Genomic DNA, 24,951 nt, shown 5'->3' on the forward strand with positions numbered 1-24,951 from the left:
CAGGGGACGTGTGAGGGTTATTTCTGAAGGAGCAGTGGGACATTCCAGTGCTCCAGCTCCTGAGATGACCCTGAAAGGCCATCGACAACAGTTGTGCTGGCAGCTCTGTCCTTTGCCAGTACAGCGTAGTTTCCTCCCTTTCCTTACTCCTTGTGCTGAGTTTGGCTCACGCATTCAACCCCGAGTAGGAACGTAATTGTAACAGACTAACTTCACCACCTTGCAAATCCCCCTTACATTTACCCGAGACTACAAAGCTTTATTTAAGGCTCAACCATTATGGAAGAGCAATATATCTGCCCTGACATGCAATAAAATGACTAGTAGCTGTTCTGGGAAAGGATGCAATAAAGTCTGCTCGTGAGTGGTAAGTGGAATCTGGCCCAGCTAAAATCGATGTTGCTGGAGTCTCTTTATTGCATTGCCTGAGTCAGTATTAATAGATCATGAATGGCAATAGGCTAATGGGGACAACCGGAGAGAGACCGGCAGAGATGCAGACGCTCTCTGAACCTGAATGGCTCAGTTCAGTGAGGAAAAGTTGTTTTGCTGCTTCTCGCAGTGAGTATTTAGTTTGTTGGCTAATGTAGGTTTTAAGATTCAGTGCTGCCACCGTAACTTGCCAGTGTTGCAAAAAAAATCCCAAATAAGTACTTTTTGCTGCCATCTTTTGGTCACAAATGCACCTCTCTTTCATGTTGGGAGCCTAATGACTGCAGGAGCATGTGCGAGTGCGAGAGCAGAAATGACTGAGGGTTGTACACACGTGACTGCAGCCTCCGTGGCCATGCGGAGGTTATTCCGGAATAAAGTCCCTATCCCCAGCTCCACAGAGGCTACTGACCTCTAAAACTGGCCAAATGCCCAGTGTTCTACATGATTCAGGGTAGTTGTGCTGCATAAGCCGGGCTCCCTGCCACCAGATCGGGTCTAACGCGCTGCTTTGAGGACACGGTTCTGCATCTCCCAGCTGTGTGATGCAGCTTTACTCCTCTGTGGGGACTGAACCCTCTGCAAAGCTTCGCACCCAGCTCAGCACTCCACAGATGGAAGGGTTGTTGCTGTGGTCAGGGCTTGTAGCCTTCTAGAAACAGAACCCATTATCTCGAAATAGAGATTAAACCTCATCTAGTGCCTTATTGGCCTTTCTCCCCCTTGTTAAGGAGCATGACTAGGCAGAGAAATCACCTTTATCTTGTCCTGTCAGTAAAATGGAACCTCATTTGTTGTAGAAAAATCTGTCCATCTCTCATTTAAAAATCTGTCTCGAGCTCTGTTCTTTCAACAGCTCTGTGAACATGAATTTACATTTAGTTCCAGGATCAAGAATCAAGGTCCAGATTGCTGGAACTCGAGGCAACAAGACTTGTAGTGGAAAATTCCACATTATGTCTGTCAGATGAGAGTAGATATGGCAGCATTTAAAGTGGTGATGATTTACACTGGGCGCTGAGCCAGTGTTAGGAGGTAACTTTTTGCACACACCATAAAAAAATGTCTTACTCTTACAAGAGACACAACTTGTGGTTAAGCAGCATTATGAAGGCTTGAATTTTGATGCATCCTCTCAGAGAACTATCCCAAGCTATTAAGGCTTTCAGAGCTTTTTTTTCATTCCACTACAGCAAAATAACTCACAGGTAGGTAAGATTTATTTTTAAAGTTAAGTCTCTGATTCTAAATAGGCCTGCACTGCTCATTAAGATATACCTGTCACTGTCATCTTACCACATTCTGATTCCTGGTTTGGTCGCTTTTCAATGTATAAAGCCCGTTTAGGAAAGCAAACTTGTTTAGTAGCAGCTGATGTTTGGGAAGCGAGGGATCCGTCCCTTTCCTGAGATGCGCTGTGGTAGCCCTGGCAACTCGGGACAGAAATACGTGAACCTCTGAACTGTCACTGCAAGTGTGAGCTGAACGAGATGATTTCAAATGTGTCCAATTCTTTTGCAGGCATTATTCACGCTAGGGGATTAGTTCGGGAATGCCTGGCTGAGACGGAACGAAATGCAAGATCCTAGCCCACCAATTCAGCTGCAAGATTTTCCATCTCTTAATGAAGAAAAAGTAACACTTATTCCTTTTGACTCTTAAAACATTCAGACAAATTCCTTTATTTTGAATGTTCTACTCTTTTTTTTTTTTCCTTACAAAAATGTATAGTTAGGAATGAGAAAACAACGATTTTTCAACTTGCTGAGGGTTTGCATTTTGTAAAGATGTTAAAACTCCCTAAAAGGTTTCTAAAACATGAAAACTGAACTGCATGCAGAGGAATGCTCTTTCCCTCCCAGGCTGTATTTCAGTTCTTATCCAGCCACAGGCTCATTCTGTTTCTTTTCCTTTGACTATATTCACTTAAACCCAAACTGTCAATCTTTCAAAGTTTGACATAAGCTCTAAGGATTTTTTTTGATAGCTGCAGAATAGCATGCTGTACCCAGTAGTCTGCTAAGTCACCATTTGTCATTCAGCATAGACCCTGCTTAGAAATAACCTCCCCCTTCTCTTATTTTGCCTTTTTTGTTCGTTTTGCATAAACATTTGCATGACTGTTAGTGCTTCGAAGTCCGTTTAAAGTGCATGAGTTATATGGAAAACAGGGAAACCTATTAAATAATAACAAGGTCCTGGAAAGCTAATTTCTACATTAAGGCTGGAGATTTCAGTTTAAAGTTTGCCAAAAAAAGGAAAAATCTGGATAAATTACTAAAACTGTTATTTGCATCTTTGTATGTATTTATTACTTGACGTAATAAAGCTTATTTTCATTAACAGTTTGTATTAAAACTCTGCATAGTCACTTTAATCAGATTCACACTCCACGAACGAGCGCTCTCAACAGCTAAAGATTGAATCTTGATGCAGGAGGCTCGAGTTCAGGAACAGACGAGGGAACAGGCTGCAGGTTGCTAGAGAGTTTCCATCCACGGCACAGTCCGGACACCGTCCACCTCTGTAAGAAGGCAGGACAGTTGCTACAAGTCTCCGTTGCTTTCAAAATCCGAATTGTAGCTTTGGTTCATGAAGCATTTCACTGCTGACGGGCAGAACGTGGTGGCAGCTGGGGAGGGCGCTCTCCAAACACTGAAGTTCTGGTTAAGCAATTAGAGTTGTTAATGGGATTAAAACAGGGAAGTTCACAAGTGGCTCCAAAGGAAACGCAGCTGGATGTATTTGCGTGAAATGAGAACCTGTCAAAATCAGTGAAGATACCAAAATGCCCAAGTTTAAGTGCAGCATAGGATAAACAGAATAAATGGCTGTAATTCACTATTGTACAATCAAATCTAAATCCTAAGGAAAATGTGATATCTGGGATATCTAATACATACAGAGCTATAGATACTTGAAGAAAATACAGTGCTAAGAAGCAAAGTTAATTACTTCACAGCTTGGATGAACTGGATTCCATTGCCTTGGGAAGCAGCTTCCAACACAGGTTATCTAACTGTGATGACCCAGTTTTACCTTTGAACTGGAAGAAGAATGTGACTGACCAACCTTCTCTTGCAGGAGCCTTCTCCCCGATGCTCATCACCTCTCCAGATAAAAGTTGTAAAGCTTCTGTTTAAACTTCATGCAGAATCGAGCTGGACAGAGCATTTGTTCCGCTAGCAGGTCTGAAGAAGGCAACCAGTGACTGGTGTCTCTTCCATCAGCATGTCTGTTTACACCACCAGAACCAGCAGGTTTAAGCCTGGTCACTGTTTATAAAGGATTTTTGGCAGCACAGGCATGGCCTGAGTAGGGATGCAAAGTTAGAACCTTTTAGGGCTGTCCTGTACATACTGGAACTCCTATAAAACATCGTAAGGTATCACCTGGGGAGGAGGAGATCTATTGAATTTTCTTTGTTCACAATGGTGGAAAGTCTTTAGTTCCTTTTTAACCAGATTGGTTTATCATCGTCTGAACGTGGCAGAAAAACTGATTGCTACGTGTGATCAATGAGATGGTGGCGGACAGAAGTAGGAATACAGGTCTGCTTGTATCGCTTCGGTTTTACAGTAGTAGCAGGGCACTACTCAACATGTCAGTTGTGCTTGTGAAGCCACACATCACCCATTAGTTTGAAAACTCTGTTTAGATGTAATAGCAAATGTTTCCCTTACCCTGCTAGGGCAAGTCAGTATTTCACACATTTATTTCTTATCCAGTTGTTGCATCTCTTTGAACTGCTTTTTCCTTTCTAGGTTTTCCTTTGCTTTTCTTTTTTTCTCTTGCTTCTTCTTCTCTAATGCTTTCTTCTCTTTAAAAACATCACTATCTTCACCTTTGTAGAAAAGGTCAACTTTTTCCTGCAGGATTTCTCTGGCTATCTTTCTGTTCTGCTCCACTGATCTCGTTTGATGACACTGAAGAAATACAATGGGACATTTTTACTGGAGCTTTAACCTGTTTATTCTCTGGCTTTTCCTTTCAGTCTGCATATTCCTGCCATTGCAGTTAAGAATCTCCTCTGCCCCCCCAGCCAAGAGCATCCTCTCCTACCAAGAACTGCTGGAACTTTTCTAGCCAGGCTATATATTTTGGAGAGGCTGCCTAGTAATTATTTGCTGCTGTAACTTGTCAGACTTCTGCAGTAATCTTGAATTCTGTCAGTGAGCAAGATTGCTTCCCTATTACCTTGGAAAGAATCTTCTGAGTTTAACTTAAGTGTGTCTTCCCCTCGTGATAAGGAAGCAAAGATTAATTTCAAAGTATTAATCCACATGAAGTAGATAAGAATAATGCTTAAAAAGAATGTACAGTGAATATGATCAGCTTGTTAAGGAAGATATTCTGACTAACTCACAAGAGGGGTGGGAATGTGACAGTGAAGATACATTTTAGTGCAAACTACAAACCAGTTCTGTTTGTCAAAGCCAGGAAGATCAGCAATGACCCCAAGTTTATCTACTGATGGCCAAAACTGCTTCTTGCTGAGACCCTTTACGGTACTTATAAACTTTTCCTCCGTTACATTTGCACTGTGAATACGCTTTCCTAGGCAAGGAGACTTGAAAGACATGATGCAATTCGTGACTGATGTAATGAAATAAAAGATGGAATATGCTTCAAGACAACACAGTTGTTTGTCTTATTTGTGGCCTGACCTCCTGGGCCATCACCTCTTACAAACTGTTCTTTTAACTCTGCCTCAGTCAGTCCAAGGAGATTGGAAGATGAATTCTTCCCTGCTGCCTGACGTGAGGGCACTCTGGGCACAGAAAACTGCTGCGTCCTCCAAATCCACCGGCTCCATGCTGGTGTTCGTACTTCTCTCAGGAAGAACGTGAAATGAAAGAAACTTGGAACATTCATACAGAAGCGAGGACGGAGTTTGTCTGGAATGAAACCTGAAACAGAAGCGGGGAACGGAGTTTACTGTGAGAATCCTTTTTTTAGGATGATCTGGTTTAGCTGCACATTTTGATAGATTTATTTTCAAGGATATTGAACTGGTTTCATAGGCATTTGCCTAGAAATATTTACCACTTCAAAATGGAACTTAAGTTCTCATTGCAATTAGGTTTCTTAAAATAGTCAAAGTTATTATTTTATTGTTGAAAGGGATCCAGAAAACAGTAAATAGATTAGAACTCCTACCAACGCTTGGAAAATACTAAAGATATCTTAAAAAATAAAAAGGAAAGTGAGGACATTCGTATCTTGTAGTGTGACCGGGAAGCCTCAGTGGATGCTCCACTTGTTGCCCAGGTTGTGTCTTAGTGGCAGCAGTTCCTGCAATTCACATGTGGCCACAAGCTTGAACTACATGGAAGGGAGAGCTGTGAGGCTGCAGGAATTCTCTGAGGTTGCCTTAACAGGGCTCTAAACTATCGAATAAAATCTGCTGGAAGAAGCAGTAAATTTGTATAACGTAACCGGCCTAATAACATCTTGGCTTCCTGTGTTGGCTGGCTCAGAGTCATGGAAACTGCATAGAGGAGGTGGAGGGAAAACAAAACAATCCAAAAAGAAGATCTGGGTTTTCAACTGTTTCACATTCTGATTTTTCCCAAGTCAGGTTACTAACAAAGGCAGAAAAGATTGCATGGAAACATGCGTTATCCTCATGGATAACAAGGAATGTCAGGTTCTCCTGCTGTCAAATGCCATTCTCCAACAAGGCAATGCGTAAGCAATTAAAACAATATATGCTGTGATGCTTAAAATGTTTTATTTCATTCAGAAGAAAATACTTCAGCGTATGAAGAAGTGGCAATTAGCAATAAATATCCATAAAAGTTGAACATAATTGTTGAAATAGTTTTCATAAAGCTTTTATTGGCAAGTTAAGATGTCCACTTGGTGGCACTAGTAGATAGTAACTATTTTTCTGCAAAAACCATGCAGAAATAAATGAGCAGAACAACTAGAGTTCAGAAATGAGCCTTAACAGCCAGTTTAATGTGGGCACTACCTGTTCCAAGGGGTATTTTTTGAAACCAAAACTGACAGCTCTGAGCTGCCTCAATTAATAAGGTAAAAAATCATGTTCGCTGTATTTCTATTACTTGATGCTATAAAACAAAAGCAAACCTAGAAAGTACTGGAGAATTTTATCGAGATTCAAGAAACACTCCATTACAATGCAAAAAAGATCTTAAGATAATGCTTTAATTAAAAAAGAAAAAAAGCGCTTTGGTTATGGGATTTTTAAGCATAGCCCACAGAAGAGCTGTGTCAATCAGAACATCCATCTCCCAGTTTTTAAGCAGTTACAGAAGGGACCGGCCGCTCAGTGTCACTGGGAGGGACACGGGCAGTTGGACACACGGGTGGCGGCGGAGCAGCGACACTGCGCCGCACGCTCGGGATAATCACTTAAACTGTGTTTTAAAGCAACTTTCGCCGAAAACTTCGCCCAAGCAACTGCATCTGTTGGCCCACGCATCCAGGAGACAGAGCGAGCAGCGAGATTCCAGCAGAGCCGCCGAGCGCCCGGAGGGATGCGCTGCCACACGCCGGCACCGAGGCCCTGGACAGCAGCTTCGCGGTCACCGCGCCGCGACACCGGCCCACCCTCCGGGCTGAGAGACCCGGGTCGCTCCGCAGCCCGGCCCCGGGCGGAGCAGGGGCAGCTCCCCGGTGCCGCTCCCGGCCCCGCCGCTGCCTCTTACCTCAGGCGACTCGGGGCGCGCACCACCGCCCCCTCCTGCCCCGCACTGCGCAGGCGCGTCCGGCTGCGCACTCCCGCACCAACCCCTGCGGTCCCGCGCACCGGCGGGCGCCTCTGCGCATGCGCACCCCAACGGAGTAGGGCGTTACCTCCAGGCTGATTGGCATTTGGAAAGCCAATCGCTTGTGCAAAGGGCGGGCTTACGCGCGCCTCGCAGCCACTACCAATCAGGATCTGCGAAGCCGTGCGGCGCGTAGCCGCACAAGCCAATCGCCTCGCGGCGGCGCGCGTACTTTACCACGTAGCGAATCAGAGCGGAAGGCGCGGCCTGGCGCGCGGTCAAGACGGCCAATCATCGAGCTGAACTCTTCCTCGAGCGCCCCCTACCCCACCACGTTCGAAACTCGGCCGCCAATCGCCGGGAAGGAGGCGGTGGGCCGCGCCTGTTTACCGCCTAACGGCCGCTGGAGGAGGCAGCTGCGGACGCTTCGTCGTGGGCTCCCGGAAATGCAGGTAGGAACCGGGCGAGCTCCGGCAACAGCTGGCGGGGCCCAAGCCGGCAGCGCTGCTGCGTTTGGCCGCATCCCAGCGCCGCGAGGCCGCCTCCACCGCCCCGCCCCTTTCCCCGATGAGTGGCGGGCCTCCCAGCCAATCCGAGGCGGCGGCGCTGTCAACATCCCGGACCTCGAGGGGAAGCTGCCCAATGGGAGTGTAGGGGCGGAGCTTCACCTGAGGGAGGGCGGTGGGGGCGGAGTCCGTGAGTGGGGGTGCATGTCTGGGGGAGGGGAACCCGGGTGGCAGAGCCGAGGGTGAGGGGTGACCGAGCCTGAGGGGGCGAGCTGGAGGGAGGGGGTTACTTATGAGACGAGGAAACCCGGGTGGTTGGACGGAGTTGGGGAGCAGGTCACTGATTGAGGAGAGGCGACCGTGAGGGGACAGACATGGTGGGAGGGGATCACTTGTGAGGGGACGGGGGAGCTCCCTGAGGGGAGGGGGCTGTAGAGCACACAGGCTCGCTGTCCCTTCTCGGGGAGATGTGGGGCAGCGGGGACCGAGGTGCAGTGTCACCCCTGCGCGCTCTGCGAGGGGCAGCAGCCCGGGAGGAGATGCAGAACCGCGGGCTGCGGGGCTGCGCTGCCCCGGCTGCTTCCATCTAAATCTGCACTGATAAGTCGAAATAATCTGTATCTTATTTTTATAATCCTGCTCCTTTATGTAGCGACTTGGCCGTATGAGGACTGTTGTGCACTATGGAAACAGTGGATGACAGCTTAGCTGTTCCTTAGCCCAGTTATAGCTCACTTAATATTTTTTTTTAGTGCAAACAGACTTCTAATGAGGTTATGAAATGAGGCTTTGCCACAGCGAAGTCCCACCCATGCGCTGTGCTGCTGCGATAGGCCACCCATGATTTCCTCCTGGGGAGGTGGGAGTGACTGATGCAGCCCCCACCATTGAGCTGCTCCAGAGGCACTTGCAGCTTCTGCTTTATCTGTCAGGGTCGATGCCTGATAACCTTCACGTTTTCTGGACTTCTGACCACTAGGAAAAGAAGAAAGGTGTCTTTTTAAAAAAATGTATTTCCCTTAGTTTATCCTAAGAAGCTCTGCCAAAGGGATATGTGCATCTGTGATAACTTCATTCCAGTTCTTGCATTTTCAGCCCTGCACAGAGGAGATAGCTTGAGTGAGTAGCTGGAAAACATTTCTGCTGAAGCCAAACAGGCTCCAGTAAAACGGAATAATCAGACAGCTATTCAGTTTTGTTCTGGTGGAAATAATTTTTTATATTTTGGAAACTATTAGAGATGTATCTCTATGTACATACAAATAATGAAAACTTAAATCTGTAAAGCCAGGAGCATGCCCTTGCAAACCCTTAAAGATGAATGGTTGTACTTGGAAGGTGGTGTACTTCTTTAAGGCATCAAGGATTTATTCTTAGTCTTATCACAGACCACTAAGATAATATTTCTTAATGTCTCTTCTTGTTCTCCATCCGTGAAATGATTGTAAGGTTTTTCTTCAGTGTTAGAACACAGGATGAATTCACCAGGGTGTAGAAGATGCTGAAATAAGCACTATAGGAGAACTGATTAATCAATGTATTTCAAGTGTTTTCTTGATGAAAGCGTGGAAACTGGAAGAATATTTTAGTCTCTCTACAGCTGTTCTTGTAAACTGCCGCTGTAAGACCATTGTACAAGTAGTATTTATTTATTTATGATGCTTTCAGTTAACCAGCTGCTGGTTTTAAGTGCTGTGGGATTCCTGATTGACTACATTTCGTTGTTAATTGGTAAGAAATGTAGCTCAAAACAGTTTTAAAGCTTTTTTAATTGATGTTGTATACTAATAATAAGCATTCTGTGGTAAGAGAAGCCAAATATCATGTACACAAATAGCTGTATAGCCGAATTGTAGTCTTAACTCAGTAGGTCCCAGGTTTTTAAAGTGTGTGTTTCTTCCAGCGAAGACGCAGACTCCCATTCAGCAGATCTAAATACATTGACAGCAGCCCCTTTCTTTATTAATTGTGTTTCACAGAAGTCTCAAAAACAGTGGAACCTCAGATTTAAACAACAATCAAACAAAATGCTGTTCTACCTGGAATGGTTTGGTTCAGATGCCCTTTACAGCCCAGTTTAGGTGTGTGAAGCACAACGAGGCATCTCTTTGGGATTTGTAGGAGTCGCAGCAAATACAAGGCTGCTTATGTAGCACCTGTTGGCAAACACAGCACAGGGCAAGGAGGAGAGGTTGTTTTTGGAATCCTGTCACTTTCTGGGGTGATTTGGCTAAAACATCCATCTCTTAATTAAATTATGTTTATTCAAACAATACACTCAGATGGTTTCTTAAATTAAGAGGGTGATGCTTCTTTATACTTTCAGGGTAATGTCATACTTGAGCCTAAGATATGGAAAGGGGTGATGTGAATACTGGACAAGAAATCCCTTCATCTTCTGCAGACTCTGATGTCAGAAAAACCCACAGCTCTGTCTGCAGTTTCAATTGTAACAGGTAATGTGTTGAAGGAATTCCTAACAACTATTTTTATTATTTTTGTTTTGCTCAGTATGTTTTTACAGTAACGTTGTTACTAGGGTGAAACTATATGTAATATCCTGCAATATATTTTAGTGGTCTTTTAAATTTGCAGGTATAATCCTGAGTGAGAAGAGCTTTACTGAAAGAACTGTTAAGTCTCCCTTGAACTTAGTAACTTCCATTGCCTTGTGTCTCTTAGAATGCAGGATGGGAAACCTGTCTTGGACAAATTATAAGACATGACTTTTTGGAAAGATCGTGTGTTACGCCAAGTCATTTGTAAAGATCAGCAGCTTAGATAAATCGAACAGTTTTTCTGTTCAGTGCCCAGCGTTTTCCCAGTGAATAAGAAGGGCAAATGTGGACTAATGGCCTAAGCAGCAGATTAAGAGAAGTTCTTGACTGACCTGTTAAGATGGGAATTACAAGTTGCTTACTGCGTGTGTAACTCTCAAAAGGAGGCAGTAGTCTTGGATTTCATAGATCATTACGCAGAAGCTTCTCTCTTTTAACTTCTGAGCTCGGAATCTATGAAGAAGCAGATAGGTTTGAAGAAAAGTTGTATTTATTGACAGTGGTACTAGCATGCAGTAATATCTGTGCTGATGATGCTGTCTCTCGTGGAAAGCTACTGCGTTTTAATGGTATGTACGATAAGAATGAAGCATGTTGTGGATTCTTTGGCATTTTCTTGTAAAACGTCCGTATTCTTATGACGGTATTGGTCTGTTTTTTCAGCATGATGAGAGTCACAATTTAAATTAAGTGTATAATTCTTTTATGGCTGCATAGCATATGTTATTTTGGCCACTTTGTTGGACAACTGGCCCAATAAATAATTGAAATGTTTTTCCTCATGTTTCGCTAGGAGTCCTTCATCCAGTTCCAATGGAGTTTCTGGTTACTCAGGGAACACCAGATCCTCATTAATGTCTGGATCTGTTGGGCTGCTCGACTCCTTCCTGCAAGATATCCACAACATTGGAGATGGTGACTCAGAAATCGTGAAGACCTGCGAGGTATTTGATTTTAAGGTTTATTAAAAAAATACACACATTAATTTATTGTCTTTGCATTTTGGAAGATGGATCTAACGATATCGTTTAGCAGTAAGATCCATATATATGTGTGTTTATTCTTCATGATGGGACAAATCCTTTTAAAATGTATGAACAAATCATATGGATGGATTTTATTGCAATTTCATCTTCGCTTTTTACAATATCTCAACTTTTAATCTTCGTGTTTTCCAATACAGATGTGAATATTTTTTTCAGAGTTACAGTACTTAAAGATTGCAAGTTTTTCAACTGATAAATTTAAACCTTTGAAACTGTAGCACTTCAAACTGCCATGAAATGATGCTAGGAATTAGAAGTTTTCCTTCTAAAAATGGCTCTGTTTTAGTTGAACTATTTATATATTTCATTTGTGAAGATGTGTCGATGATAAGTTTGTTTCCAGATTTAAAACAACACCAAAATCATAATGTAGGTTCAATGAGCTAATTCTCTCTAGCTCTTTTTTTTAATGTTTTGTCCGTGTTTATTTTAAATTTTATCATTATTTTTAGTCTCCATAAGGAACATCAGGTTTCCACACCATGGGCTTGTGCCTGCAGAATTTTTGAGCTTTCTGGCTAGGATCCACCAAACTGTCTGTTGACAGATGCTTATTTTGGTGCTTTTTAGCAGCTCCGCGAAAAGAATATAGATGTCTGTGTCTATGCACATGCATTCTGTGTCCCATGTCCTGTGCTTCAAGTATCAGGCTCCATAAGCATTAGCATATAATAGCTGTTAAAATTCAGATTTTACCACATTTTAGGAACCCCATCTTTGTTTTCACTAAAAGGTTATGCATTGGGACCTTGAGCTGGATTGTTGAAAGGAAGAGTTTCTTACTGAAGCGAATGGTTCACTGGACATAGGGATGTTTAATTATCAATTTTAAAATTGCCTATAATATATTGAACTGGAAGCAACTTTTCCAACATTTGTCAGTCCTTTCCTGCCAGCTATTTCTACTTTCAGAGTAATTTGATTTTTTAAAATTAGAATAACTATTTCCCTTGTTAGTTCATTGGTTTGTTTTTTTAAACCAAACTTAAATTGTAGAGATGTGTTATCTTGCTGCCTTGAGGGACATTTTTTGAAGAGAGAGCGTTCATAGCAAATTGTTTCCATTGATTGACATGCAGGGGGCTGCATGTATTGTGGTGTGGACAAGAACAGTGCTGTTACTAAACCTTGTATTATGTCGACGCCCAAGTATAAGATTGTAAAACTATTGTGTATCTAGAGTAAAAGCTGAGTGATGCATCATGACTGTTGTTTAATTATTTTACTTTGTGATTTAATAGACAAGGTGGCTACAGTTATTGAGACTGGTAGAAAAACAATGTCAGGAACAAATAGTTGCCCAGCAAGAGCAGTTCCACCATCAAATCCAAGTAAGTAATGATTTGTTTATGTAGGTAGATTAGGCTGAATGTTGATTTTCTCCCTGCTACTCCCCTCCAAAACAATACACTACCGTCTCTGGCACTCCTGTATTTTTCTGTAAGTGTATCAGACCGGCAGTTAATGGAAGTGGAATGCCAATTTACAGGATGCATATTTGAGACAGCTTTGGCTAATTAACATAATAACTGGTAGAAACCATTTCAGAAGTAAAGATTCTTAGATTATTTGTTTTCAGTTGTTCTGTGCTCACAAACATTTGGTTTAGAATGCCCACACAATAACTGGATTTTTGTAGGTACAAGCTGTTTTTTCTTAACTGTTAGACTGTATCATTTCTAATTTTCTCTTCATTAGAAAATATTATGCAACTTGTCATTCCCTCATCTAGACAATAGCACAGGAAAACATTCACTGTAACTTGTTTCACCCTTCAGTTGAACAGTCTCCTTTCTAAGAATGCAAAATGACCCATGTGAAGATTCACATCTTTGCTGAACCATATTTATCCAGTAAAACAGAAGACATGTATATGTATGTATGAGAGACAGTAATTCTATAAATATATAATGCTTAATGTCTTCATCATTTTGGTTGCTGTTTTTCCCTTCCCTTTCCTGACGCCCTCTACACTAGTAGTAATCAGCAGTTCCTGAACTGAATTAACGAGGTACTGTCCTTTTATCCTTTCTCCTGTTTCTCCCTGCTCCCATCTCATCATTTTTGTCCCACTGGTGTTTCCTTACTCTTGTATTTCCTTCCTCTTACTGTAGTGGTTTGATTCACGTGTTGTTAATCCATTGTGTTGGCTTTGCCGGTTTTTGTCGTTATGAATAGGAAAGGCTACCTCTGGAAGAGCTGAACTTGTGGTATCAGCAGGGATTTACTAACTGCATGAATTGCCACGCTAAATATAAAATCAACAGCTATAACTTAGTTGTATGAGTGCATTAGAAAAAAACAGATGGAGCTATTCCAAACTTCACCTGGTATAGCAGTGACCTAGTGAAGATACTGAAATACAGGCAGCTCAACCCATTCTGATAAGAGTGATAAAAAGGCAAAACCAATAATCTACAGTTTGGGGTGGAAAAACAAGATGCTGCATTAGCATTGACCTGACTCTGAGATAAGGTTTGCACTGCGCTGTGTTCAAAGACCCACTGTGCTTATACAAATACATCTTCATCCATGTGAAAATACGGATCAGCAGACCTTGAGTTCATTTTGGAATCCGTGCACTCAGTCTTTGGTTTGTGTGATTTATACCCTAGATGACTAGTGTCCTAATGACAAACTGTTACCACTTGTAGATAATCCTGAGATCAGACTTTATTGAAGAGGACTTAAAAAAATGGTTCCCTACAATCCCTAAACTATAGAGAAGTCATCTCATTTTTCGAGGGCTTTTCTTCTCTTGGAATTATTTGGGATTATGCATAGGGAAGTGCTATTTAATTGGAATAGTAGCCTTTCACTTTTCCCGCACAAGGTATTAATAACAGAGATTAAATGTCAGCAGAGAATCTGTTCAGGTTCCCTCCTCCCCAATTCTGTTTGTGCCCTTTTGTTGTTCCTTCCCTACTTTCCTTGTCAGAGTTGAATCATAGAATTAAAATGCAAATGATTGCTGTGGTCATGGTTGAAATCATTGGCACAACAAAAAACTTTGTTGTTGCAGAAACTTCATCCCTGTTTTATTTTTTTTATGGCTTTGTTTTTTTCTTTTTGGCTTAGACTGAGCTGAAATTCAATAGTTAATTCTATCACGAGTTAGTAAAACATGAAGTTTGGTGCTGACTCGTGTTACATGTAGGTTCCTCTGAAATTGTCTTATTTTTTATTTCTTACTTTCTGAGAACAAATGACTTTTGTTCAATTTGTGCTTTCCACTTGCTATTTGTATGTGAGTAATGTACTGTAGTTCTGTGAAAAAAGTAGTATTAGGGTTCCATGGTAAAATCATTGCAATTCATTCTTTCTTTTTTCTTTCACCCCCGAGGGAATTAGTTTGAAATGTATTCTTGAAAACAACTACATCCTCTGGTCTTGTGCAACGAGAGTCGTGCGCTCACGCAGTCAGTAATCTGGGTAGGACTCTGCACAAGTGCTGGTCGCTGCCCGAAGGACGCGGCCGTGGGCACTACCTGAAATCTTTTCGTAGCCCTTGCCAAAAGCGTTTGTTGTTTCTCAGAGCTGTTTGCCAGGGCACAACTGTAAACCTTTTAAAAAACTATTACTGATCGAATATGCTGAAATAACTTTGCAGACATTGTAGACTAAGGAGTAACCTGTTTAAGCTGGCGATCTTGTTACAGGTTTGCTTCACTCAATCAGATACCAAAACAAGCAAAATATAGATCTTTGTATTATACGAACTGCCTAATAACATATTATCTAAATCAGATATTTTAAAGTCAAGTTTTACGCAAATAATCTTACAGAGGTACATTATTCCTATTAGTGTAATAGATATGGTTTACACTTCCATTAAAGCATCCTTGCAATCTTTAAAAATGTATTACCAAGTCATACATTTTTTTAGACTTCACTTTAGCAAAATACTTTTGTCCACTTCTGATACACACATTGCTTGTTGATAGTTCTTTAGCTGGCTGGTAGGTAACTGTGGTTCTGAAGGCACGTAGTGAATACATGCATGCGTGATTTTTTACATTAATAAGTGAGTACTGAGACCTGTAATTCACTGCATGGAGTTCAGAGTTGTTACCATGCACATTTTACTGTTAGCATATGTCTACTTTATGCATGAGATGTCTACACATTGAAAAATGTGAGTTATTTGAAATAAGTACTCTTAATTCTCTCACTAATAACATGAAGATGCATCAAAACATGAATGTGATTTGTGGCATGATCTCATAGGAATTTGCCTTTTGTTTTCCTGTAGCTGATTCAGGATGAGATAAGGCAGTTGGTGAAATTACAGACCAGCAACTGGGGTGCCGGCAAGAGCAGAAGTTTGCCTGCCAAGCTTCCAGACACTTTCTCATCACTAGAGAGTGAAATGGGGATGCGTTCTGAAGTCTTTGAAGAAAACGAGTGCATTGTCAATCAACTTAGATCAAATGAGGCGGAAAGTCAGCCAAATGCATCTGATCTGCATCAGGAATGTCTTGGAAATGATGCTTCAGTGAATAGTGGGCATGGTACATGTTCTGCCTCCGAACTGAACCCTGGCACATCGAACGACGCTATCCAGTGCACAGACTGCATGGAGAAAACTTCCCAAGGACAGGGTGATGCAGCAGTATTGCAGCGTGACGCAGCCGTAGCCGATGTTCAAAAGAAAAGAGAACTTTACCCCCCAAAAATAGAGGAAAAATTTTTGTCGGGAAGGAGCGATATTTTAGTTTTTCGTGCTGAATCTGAACCTAAAGTTGATGAGGCTCAATGTGGAAAAAAACCCAGGTAAGTGACCAACTTTCTAAATATGTTAATTTATTGTAGACTATCCCCATTCAGTAAATAGCTGTTGCTAACTGGAAACATGAAAGAATTGCATAGAATTTCTCAATTGTAAACAAAAAAAATACTATGCTTCTTGGTAGAGAAAGTTATTTGTTTAGCCTAATGTTTCTGTCTGATGCATATTTGCATCTGCAGTGTTTATCTCTTGTAGATATGTTGGGGGGGGGATGTGAAGTCTGCTTTGTACTGCAAATTTTAGCTAAGATCCAGTTTGCATAGAGTGTTTATCTGTGCACCAGAATTTTAAGTGTTGATTTTCAGTTTGTTATGACTGACACTTTGCTGTTGTGCTCAACCAGTCTTTTTAGCTGGTTTATATGCATGCATTACAGTGATAAATTGTGTCAGACAACAGCCACATGTTTGAAGTTTTTCGTTTTGTGGTGGGTTTTTTGGAGTTGATCTTTTTTTGTTGTTGTTTTACTCTATTCAAGAGGTGGGTGGATCTACCAAGGGTTTTTTTGAAAGGCTGGCCAGCTGATTTGTTACCAGCACTGCCCAAGGGCTGCTGTAGTTGCACAGAATTTAACAATAGACTTTCCCCTCCCTGTCAGACTGGGCTGTAGCGGCAGCAGCTCCATGTGCTTATGAGCTATATCAAAACCCTTGTGGGCAGCGAGTTGCCTGTGAGTCCCTGATAGGAGTTCGCAGAGATAAAAACTTTCCCTCTTTTGTAAAAACAGAGTCGTGAAAGTTAACTTGCATTTTACTAGTATGTAAAAAAACACAGAACCGCCTTTCTTTAGAGAACTTAGTTTGGAAATGTGTTATCTTGGCATATAGGGTAGATCAGAACCCCATTGATACGTTCCCTTCTGGCTTTTTTTCCACTATTTTGATTCATGTTGCAGTGCCATGAAGGGAGTGGCTGCAATTCATGGACTTCCAGGGAAACTTAGAGCTAGAGAAGCTCAATTCAAGAGTGTGTTTCAGCTTGAAAATCCTTTCTAAGACAGCTTTTGAAATAATTTGTGTCTCCACTGAAACGGGCTCATGTACTTAGAGTATATGTGTGTATTTCTTACCATCTAGTAAATCTTTAACATCATGGGCACAAAAGTTGAAACAAAACCAACCAAAAAGAATAAACACCGAAGAAGTATGTGTGAACTCTATGCATGAAAATGAGCAAGCAAAGAAATTACCCCTTGAGAATGTAAGTATCTTTTTATTTTATGATGTTTTTCTAATTTTATTCTTGTCACTGGTATTTTTTCGATGTTCAGCACCTGCCTTCATACTTAGCTTTAAGCATTTGAGTAATGGTGTTCCCAATTATATGTTTAAAGTTAACATGGTCAGAGTTTACTTCTTGGATCATTCTATACTTCCTCACATGGCTATTCTGGCTTATTTTATTTGTTCCCTCATTTTTGCCTTAATTTACCGAAATGGCAAAGTGTTCTTTCTTTATAGAAATAATAATCACATTCTCAATTAGAGCTTCAGGTCATGCTAATTTATTGTGCCATATAATTTTTGGAAGGACCTTGGATTTCAGCCGGTAATGTCTCTTTTGGCGCACACAACTGTTTGTGGAGGCATTGGCCACTTTGTTCAGGACTTTGTTCTTCCATGTTGGGATTTTTAAGGCGGAAGGATTCTTTAGTTTAGTTTGGTTTGTGCTTTTTTAGTGTTCTTAGCAGCCTCTTATGCTAAAATCGAAGCTTTTTTTTTTTTGGTATTGTTGATATCAGACTAATACCTTCTTTTCTGCCTGTGTATAACTGTGATTTGGCCAAATTGAACTGCTCCAAGCACAGCTACAGCACTAGTTGCTAAAAGTAACCAACCCCTGCAGCACACATTTAGGAAATGAACTGGCTCTTCAGAAGCATTTGTGGTAATGCCTATTGCTGTAGTAACTGTCACAAACCTCCCTCATTATGCTGTTTTTAAGGAAATAACTCCTGAAACTCTGTGAATGAGTCCACCTACAAGAGGATAGGAGAATTAGCAAATATGAGTCGCTTGATACAAGGCAGGGTCTGTCTTGTTCCCTGTGGTCACGTTGTGGCTTAGCTTAATTCACCTTTTGACTGTGATTGCCCTCAATATAAATTGTATAGGTTTGAATCATGTTGTATAATGAAGTTTAATCTCTCTGCTTTAAAAGACTAATAACATTTACATGCAATATTTTAAAAAATGGTAACCTTTTTAAATTTTTTTTTTCTTCCTTGTCTTGCAATTTTCCTTATTAATTGTTTTTCCTTCGTTGTTTTAGGCAAACCATAGCGGTGCTGCTTTGCCACCTTACACTTTTTACCTCAACCAACCTAATGAAAGTCCGAATTCCTTAGTGTCTGAAGCTTCAGGTATAGTTAATTTCCTGCACTTAATTTCTTTTACTCTTGATTTCTCACTTTTTAACTTTCTTGTTACAATGCATCTCCAACAGCTTTGGGGAGCTGAGGAGGGTTTGAGCACTGACAAGCTATTCAACTTTGCTATGGCACAATTCTGCTTTTCTTGCTTCTGCATTTCGAGCTGATGGGAGCTCCCGCGTGTCACTGCTGGCACATATAGGACATGCAGCAATTTCTTTCTTCAGATTTCTTGATATTTCAAAGCTGAGCTTTATGTTTAAAGCTCTTTCAAGAATGTAATTGTTATTAAAGTCGTGGTGGGGTACCAAGCAACCTTTCAAATATTAGTATTGCTGGTCTAGTAGTGGTAGGAGTGCATGGTGCTGGGGTTAGAATTCTTGTAGGGCAAAGGGAGGATTCAGTGACTCTGTGAATATACAAGAACAAAACAGTACAGTGTGTGTGATTCTTTAATCGGGGGGTGAGGGGTGTTGCTTTTTTGTGGTTTAGTTTTACTTTTGAGGGGTAGTTGTGGTGGTTTGGGGGGTTTGGCGTTTGGGTTTTTTGTGTGTTTTTCTTGTTTTTGTCGTGGTGTTTTGTTTTTGTGAAAGCCAAACAACTAATTCACACATTTTGACCGTAACAGGGTGGATTCATTTCGGTAACAAACAGGGGCACAGAGATGCAGCCCTGCAAACTGTGTATATTTATTGCTTCTTCACAACCCGTTGAGAGGGACACGTATAAGAAATTGCCGCGGGATTGAGCCTGTATCTGTTCCTCTCGTGCTGTCCCTTAGACCTGGTAGTCTGCTTTTTGCATGTTGTAGAGCACTGTTGAGAAGCAAATTGAAGAGTTTGTGGTACCAAGTGGCTGTGGAGGATTATTCCTTGGATAACATGAGCTTTAAGTGTAGAAATATGGAAGTTTGTGGTGAATGAGGATTTGTTCTTTGAACACAAGAGTAAATCTCTGCGTTTTCACTCATTTAGCACTTTTGTTACTGATGCCGTGTGATGTGATACTGATCATGAGGCCTGTGCTTTGCATTGAGATTTTTTGTAACTTCTGGTAACAAATGCTTGAGTGAGATTCTTAAGCAATAGATGCAAATAACCAATACAGCATTCTTGTAAACTGACAAAGTAACATCTTACTAATGGACTTTGGGATTCCTGTTCTATAGTTGTTACCTTGAAATCTGTAATATCTTTTTTTAATTGTTTCTTCTTATCAGGGCTTTCATACTGGAAGTTAGATGAAAAGGAGATGTATCACTCTTTACCAGAGAATTTCAGAAGCGAGTTTGCTGATATTTTCTCCACAAAAGTATCACCAGATCAGGTAAACTTTGCATGTGTTTTAAAAGTTGTCTTACAGTTGCTTCTCATCTTTCCTTTTTTTCTGCAATGGAAAGATGTGGACTTCTCCTTGCGAGCTCTTTCATTAGCTCAGTCTCTCATATTCTGTTTTTTTGTTATTCATTTACCCTCGCTAAAGTAGCCTGGAATTTATTACCCACTTTTAGTCATTTGAAAGAAATCGTGTATATGGGAGGTAAAAAGAAACTGACTAGTATATTAAGGGTGGATGTGCCTCATTAAAGACCCTTTTAAAATTTGTTTGCATTGAATAAAGCTGCCTTTAAAAACTACTAAAATCAGTTCTAACTGATGTATTAGCTAAACTCACCTACAACTTGTTTATCTATATTGGAGGTGGAGGATTGTGTTCCTATCAACTAATGTAGCAATTTTTCCTGTTGAAGTTGTCTTCTGCTGATGAAACAAAGCTCTCGTCATTGAAGGATATTTATCATAAAAGACAAAGGGAAAATAAGCAGCTGCCAGACCAGAATTTTATGCCTTCTTCCCAGTCCAGTCACCCACCAGAGGTAACAGTCATTTCTGTACGTCTGGGTTTGAGGATGTTGGGTTACAAGCTGGTTTCACATTCACCGGCTCCTGCTGCCACCTCCAGCATGATGCTGGGACAGCAATTTGTGCAGCCGTGTGACGAACCAGACTGGGAAGGGATCCAGCGAAAAGAACCTCCAAGAACACGCTGGGTAGAGAAGGACCTTTGCTGCACAACCTTGAGATTGGTGCAGGAGGAATCTGCTCACGCCGAGGCTGCAGCTGCTGAAATGCAGGTGGAACTGCAGTCACAGGACTGGGGTTTTCTTACTGCTTCCCGTAAGACCAGTTCATTCCACCCGTGAAACAGAAGAGGGGCAGGTTGTGGAAATATTCTTTATCATATCTATTTCTTTATACAGCTTTTGGTCTTGTACAAAATCCAGTAATGATGGCTACTGTGTGACTAACTTGTTAATAAAATCCATGAAGTGATTTTTGTAGCTGTACAAAGTTATGATTTGAACTTACAAGCAGGCATCATGGTCCTTCTCTTTACATAACTGAGATTTCAAAGGTTTTCTAGACAGCTACAGATGTTAGATATGTCTTTTATTCTTAATGGAAACTTAGAAACTCAAGTTGCAAACCTTGGGAACGTGTATCGTCATCTGAGCTGTTACAGGTCTCTTCATCCTGCTTGACGCTACCAAATAATTGTAGTAATATTCAATACAATTCCTGCCATGTATTGTATGAATTGCTGATATCTTCAGGTAACTTTTGTTCTTGGAAATGGAGTTTAAATCACAGTTTATTTAGCATTATAACTTATTTCCTAGATCTTGACATTGGACCCAACCCTGCATATGAAACCAGGTCAGCAGAACCCAGGACGCTGTTTCTTCAATATTCCTGAAGAGCCGACTCCTTTTTCTCCAGACTCCATGGCAGAGCCTGGGTTTTCAAGTCGTTGTGACACAGACTCTTTTTCGCAGACGAGTAATTCGTCTCAGTTAGATGATTCTCCCCAGTATCCTGCCAGCAGCAGAGCTGCGCATTTGGACCTCTGGAGCAACCACCCGTTCCAAAATGAACACCAGACCAGCTGTCCCTTTCCAATGGCATATACGGATGCTAATAATGAGAATTTAGTCAACGCCGAGGAGGAAGAAACACTGACTCTAACTCCATCTTCTGTTACTCAGTGTGCTGACAGCAGTTTGCCAGAATGCAGCCTTTCAGTGACATCTGTTGAAGATCCTGTGATAATGTCAAAGTAAGTAATGTATTTTTTCTTCTTTAAAAGTCGTAGAGTTGGTACTTTCATGAAAGAAGTGAAACTTAACTATAGTAGTGAAACAAACAAAATGTGAGTTCTGTTTGCTTAGGATATAGCTGGACATGGCTGCTTTTTTTTTCCTTTTTATTATTCTTCTCCCCTGCAGATGGTGTATAAATAGAACAGTCATTTTCCAAGACTTACAATTGTCTGTCTTTAGGCTGTACTATTTAATCTTTTTTAGACCATACTATTTAATCTAAGGCATGGTATTTGTTCTCCGTCTTCCTTGGATGTCAAGGCATTAACTGGAAGGCAAAACAATTTGCTGTGTTTTAATGCTTTGGTTATTTCTGTTTATACATTAAAATACATTCTTCCTTCATAGGCTGCATGAGGGAGGTGGTTTAGGTAGAGAATTTCAAAGTTCTGTGGGGGTTATATTTTCCTTTTTAGAGTCAAACGGTGGGAGAAGCACAGAATTACCATACTTAGGAAAAACAAATATTCCCCATTTGTTATTGATGCTCTGATGATTGGCACATGGACAAGCAGCTGGGGCGTATATTGCATATGTGAGGGCTTATGAAGGGGCCGTGGCTTCACGACAGTTCAATGTCTGAGTTTTCATATTTGAATTTTGCGTGCATAGTTTCTAGTGCATAGCAAAAAAAGGAAGAAAAGGGAAAGCTTTGTAGTTGTATATATTTGTATATTTTTAATATGAAGACTTCTATGCAAGTCTTAGGTGTTGGACACCACTGCCTTAGGTGATGAAGCTTTCTTTGCTTTCATACGAATGCAACAAAGTTCTGCAAGAGAGATTTGTACGCTGAGTTTCTCACATGTGGGTGGATACAGCAACGCATGCTCATGTGGATAGCTGCAAATATTTTTGTTTCGTTCTTAATTTTGAAAATAGGATTAGGCAGAACTTGAGGGAAAAGCATGCTCGCCACATAGCTGATCTACGCGCTTACTATGACTCTGAGATACAGAGCTTGAAGCAGCAGCTCGAGACAAGTCATAGAACGGCTTCATCTGAAGAGCTGGAGAAAATCAATCAAAATCTTGCTGACAGGTACTGTTTGTTAACTGTCCTCTTCCTCTGTGACATGGTGCTCTTCCTGCTTTAAAAACTGAGCATGCTTGTTTAGAATAGCTTGAAAAGTTTGTCACTTGGCAGTTCTGAACATTTTGTGCATCTATGATGCTAATATTTTGCTATTAGGTATAAATTTTGCGTTATTTAACACAGCTGTTTAAGAGTAGTTTAAAATGATTTGTTAGGCAGCAAGCATGATGTTTGGACCAGAAGTCTTGTTTGACCTGTATAGAATGGCTGGCAGGCTGAGGTAGTCCTGAACAGTTTGTAAATCTGTGCTGTAAGATAGTCATCGCCTGTCGTACGGGTGAACATCAGCCCTCTTTACCTTTCGTGTCAAAATTACAGGTGATATAGGAATTTATTGTTCGCTTTTTAAAGGCAATTTGCCAGTCAATGCTCTTTGACTGGATATTACAATGGGAGCATGTGTGCCTCACCCATAACCCATTTGCTATATAGAAAAATCTGATGTGATTTTTTATATCATTATCGCTAGTCTAAATACATCTTCCAAGCTTTGACAGCTAAAATTCTTTACAGAATGTGCGCCCTTCAGAATAATTGTAAAAGTGTGTGGGTAGCTGGGGCTCTTTTGTACAGCACTAGTGTGTCGTCTCTATTAAAAGTGACTTCTGAGCAGTCACTTACGGAGTTCAAGTAGCTTGCGATATGATCTCAGTCATTAATTATCGCACAGCATCATCAATTAGCTGAAGTGGAGCTCTGCTCTGGTGCATCTCAGCTGCTTTTGGTTCTGCGGCTCTTCCCCTCTGAGCCATCTGGATCTCTGCACGTGTTCCCAGTTTGCCGCAGCCCTTCCCAGCAGAGACGCTGTGTGTAGATCGATTATCTTAAAATTGCAAGAGATTTTTCTAATCTCTGTCTTCTGAATAGGTGCGACCATTTAGATGCGGCTCTGAATGAAGCAAGTGCTCGCATAAAAGCCCTTGAAAATAAGAATAAAATGCTAGAAAATCAAGTGGTAAGTGTATATTCTTAAGTTGATTTTTAACTGAAAGGGTAAAAGAATACACCTGTTCATTATGGAGATCTGTGTTTCCATATATATATATATGTATTTTAAAATTTTCAACGTTTCACCTTAATATATGACATCAGCCAATATGTTACACCGGTGACTTTTCTAGCTGAGTTTCTTAAGATTCCCTACTCGAATCATCATAACTTTTGCTTATGAACAACCTTTCCAGGTTATCAGGTATCAAACGAAGTTTAACAGTGAATTATTCTGATGTGTTTATGATGTCTTTATTTTTTATAATTACTTTCACTTTGATTTATTAGAGCTGTGATAAAAGCAAATGTCATCTGCACTGGGACAAAAATATTGTCTAAGTATATTTCTACAGTCTCCCTGGCTAGGGCAGACCTTTTTGCTTATGACAGCATAACTGCATTTATTGGTCAAAGAACAAAATGCTTTGTCATGAAAGTTATAGACACCTGGAGAGACTAATTCATTTCACCTTTTAAAGGCATTTTTCTATGCTGGAAATCAGACAAACAGCCATGATTAGAGGCCTAACCTCTAGGTATTCTAAGTCCTATAAAGTAAATATATCTTGCGGGTTTTTAGTTTTCAGTTTAGTCTGTGGGACCAGATGGGATCCATCCTAGGGTGATGAGGGAGCTAGCAGAAGAGCTCGCCAAACCACTCTCCATCATCTTCCAACAGTCCTGGCTCACTGGGGAGGTCCCATACAGTTGGAAATTGGTGAATGTTACCCCAATCCAGAAAAAGGGCTGCAAAGCTGACGCTGGCAACTACAGGCCTGTCAGCCTGACCTTGGTGCCTGTCAGGGTTATGGAGCAACAAGACTGGTGAAGGGACTTGAACACAAGGCCTATGGGGAGAGGCTCAGGGAGCTGGGCTTGTTTAGTCTGGAGAAGAGGAGGCTTAGAGGTGAGCTCAGCACTCTCTAGAACGACCTGAAGGGCAGTTCTAGCCAGGTGGGGATTGGGCTCTTCTCCCAGGCAGTCAGCAATAGGACAAGGGGGCATGGGCTTCAACTCTGCCGGGGGAAATTTAGGCTGGAGATTAGAAAGCAATTCTGTGCAGAGAGAGTGGTCAGCATTGGAATGGCTGCCCAGGGAGGTGCTGGACTCACTGGCCCTGGAGGTTTTTAAACTGAGATTGGACGTGGCACTTAGTGCCATGATCTGGTCAATGGACTGGGGTTGGACCAAGGGTTGGACTTGATGATCTCTGAGGTCTTTTCCAACCCAGTTGATTCTGTGATTCTTTATACATCACAGAAATGAG

The 24,951-nt window shown here is 41.3% G+C and overlaps 3 protein-coding genes across 12 annotated transcripts in view; 2 read left to right on the forward strand and 1 right to left on the reverse strand.

Moving 5' to 3' along the window:
- The window catches only part of CDK2AP1 (cyclin dependent kinase 2 associated protein 1), a 14,412-nt gene extending 11,635 nt beyond the window's left edge, over positions 1 to 2,777 (forward strand). For all 3 annotated transcript variants that reach the window (XM_065851995.2, XM_071816151.1, XM_065851998.2), the window contains exon 4: positions 1,954 to 2,777. In XM_065851995.2, the coding sequence (XP_065708067.1) occupies positions 1,954 to 2,021 (68 nt within the window). In that variant the 3' untranslated portion in view covers positions 2,022 to 2,777. The remainder of the gene's footprint in view (positions 1 to 1,953) is intronic.
- MTRFR (mitochondrial translation release factor in rescue) lies at positions 2,719 to 7,731 on the reverse strand. Its single transcript, XM_065851999.2, has 3 exons — positions 7,560 to 7,731; positions 5,043 to 5,342; positions 2,719 to 4,369 (listed from the first exon to the last, which is right to left on the reverse strand). Exons 1-3 carry the CDS (start codon positions 7,690 to 7,692, stop codon positions 4,146 to 4,148), a joined length of 657 nt encoding a protein of 218 aa, XP_065708071.1. The 5' UTR covers positions 7,693 to 7,731; the 3' UTR covers positions 2,719 to 4,145.
- MPHOSPH9 (M-phase phosphoprotein 9) overlaps positions 7,423 to 24,951 on the forward strand; it is a 26,492-nt gene continuing 8,963 nt past the window's right edge. The window contains exons 1-12 of one of the 8 annotated variants that reach the window (XM_071816144.1): positions 7,423 to 7,621; positions 10,002 to 10,131; positions 11,027 to 11,177; positions 12,521 to 12,610; positions 15,532 to 16,052; positions 17,145 to 17,268; positions 18,340 to 18,430; positions 19,659 to 19,765; positions 20,190 to 20,315; positions 21,120 to 21,556; positions 22,482 to 22,640; positions 23,562 to 23,649. In XM_071816144.1, coding sequence (XP_071672245.1) covers positions 10,028 to 10,131; positions 11,027 to 11,177; positions 12,521 to 12,610; positions 15,532 to 16,052; positions 17,145 to 17,268; positions 18,340 to 18,430; positions 19,659 to 19,765; positions 20,190 to 20,315; positions 21,120 to 21,556; positions 22,482 to 22,640; positions 23,562 to 23,649 — 1,998 coding nt within the window. In that variant the 5' untranslated portion in view covers positions 7,423 to 7,621; positions 10,002 to 10,027. Of the gene's footprint in view, positions 7,622 to 8,132; positions 8,668 to 8,688; positions 8,795 to 9,384; positions 9,407 to 10,001; positions 10,132 to 11,026; positions 11,178 to 12,520; positions 12,611 to 13,057; positions 13,155 to 13,256; positions 13,291 to 15,531; positions 16,053 to 17,144; positions 17,269 to 18,339; positions 18,431 to 19,658; positions 19,766 to 20,189; positions 20,316 to 21,119; positions 21,557 to 22,481; positions 22,641 to 23,561; positions 23,650 to 24,951 lie in introns of those variants that run through there. The other 7 variants (XM_065851990.2, XM_071816146.1, XM_071816145.1 and 4 more) reach the window with 7 other exon arrangements.

The sequence above is a fragment of the Patagioenas fasciata genome, chromosome 17, assembly GCF_037038585.1.
Source record: "Patagioenas fasciata isolate bPatFas1 chromosome 17, bPatFas1.hap1, whole genome shotgun sequence".
In the NCBI taxonomy this organism is placed as follows: Eukaryota; Metazoa; Chordata; class Aves; order Columbiformes; family Columbidae; genus Patagioenas; species Patagioenas fasciata.

Excerpts from the sequence above, each read along its gene's own strand:
- MTRFR (XM_065851999.2), bottom strand. The coding sequence starts at position 7,692 with ATGCGGCCAAACGCAGCAGCGCTGCCGGCTTGGGCCCCGCCAGCTGTT. Across the intron at positions 5,343-7,559 it reads CCTCCAGCGGCCGTTAGGCG|GTTTCATTCCAGACAAACTC; the intron begins GTAAACAGGCGC and ends CTTCTGTTTCAG. Across the intron at positions 4,370-5,042 it reads GAAGCATATTCCATCTTTTA|TATTTCTTCAGTGTCATCAA; the intron begins TTTCATTACATC and ends AATGTCCCATTG.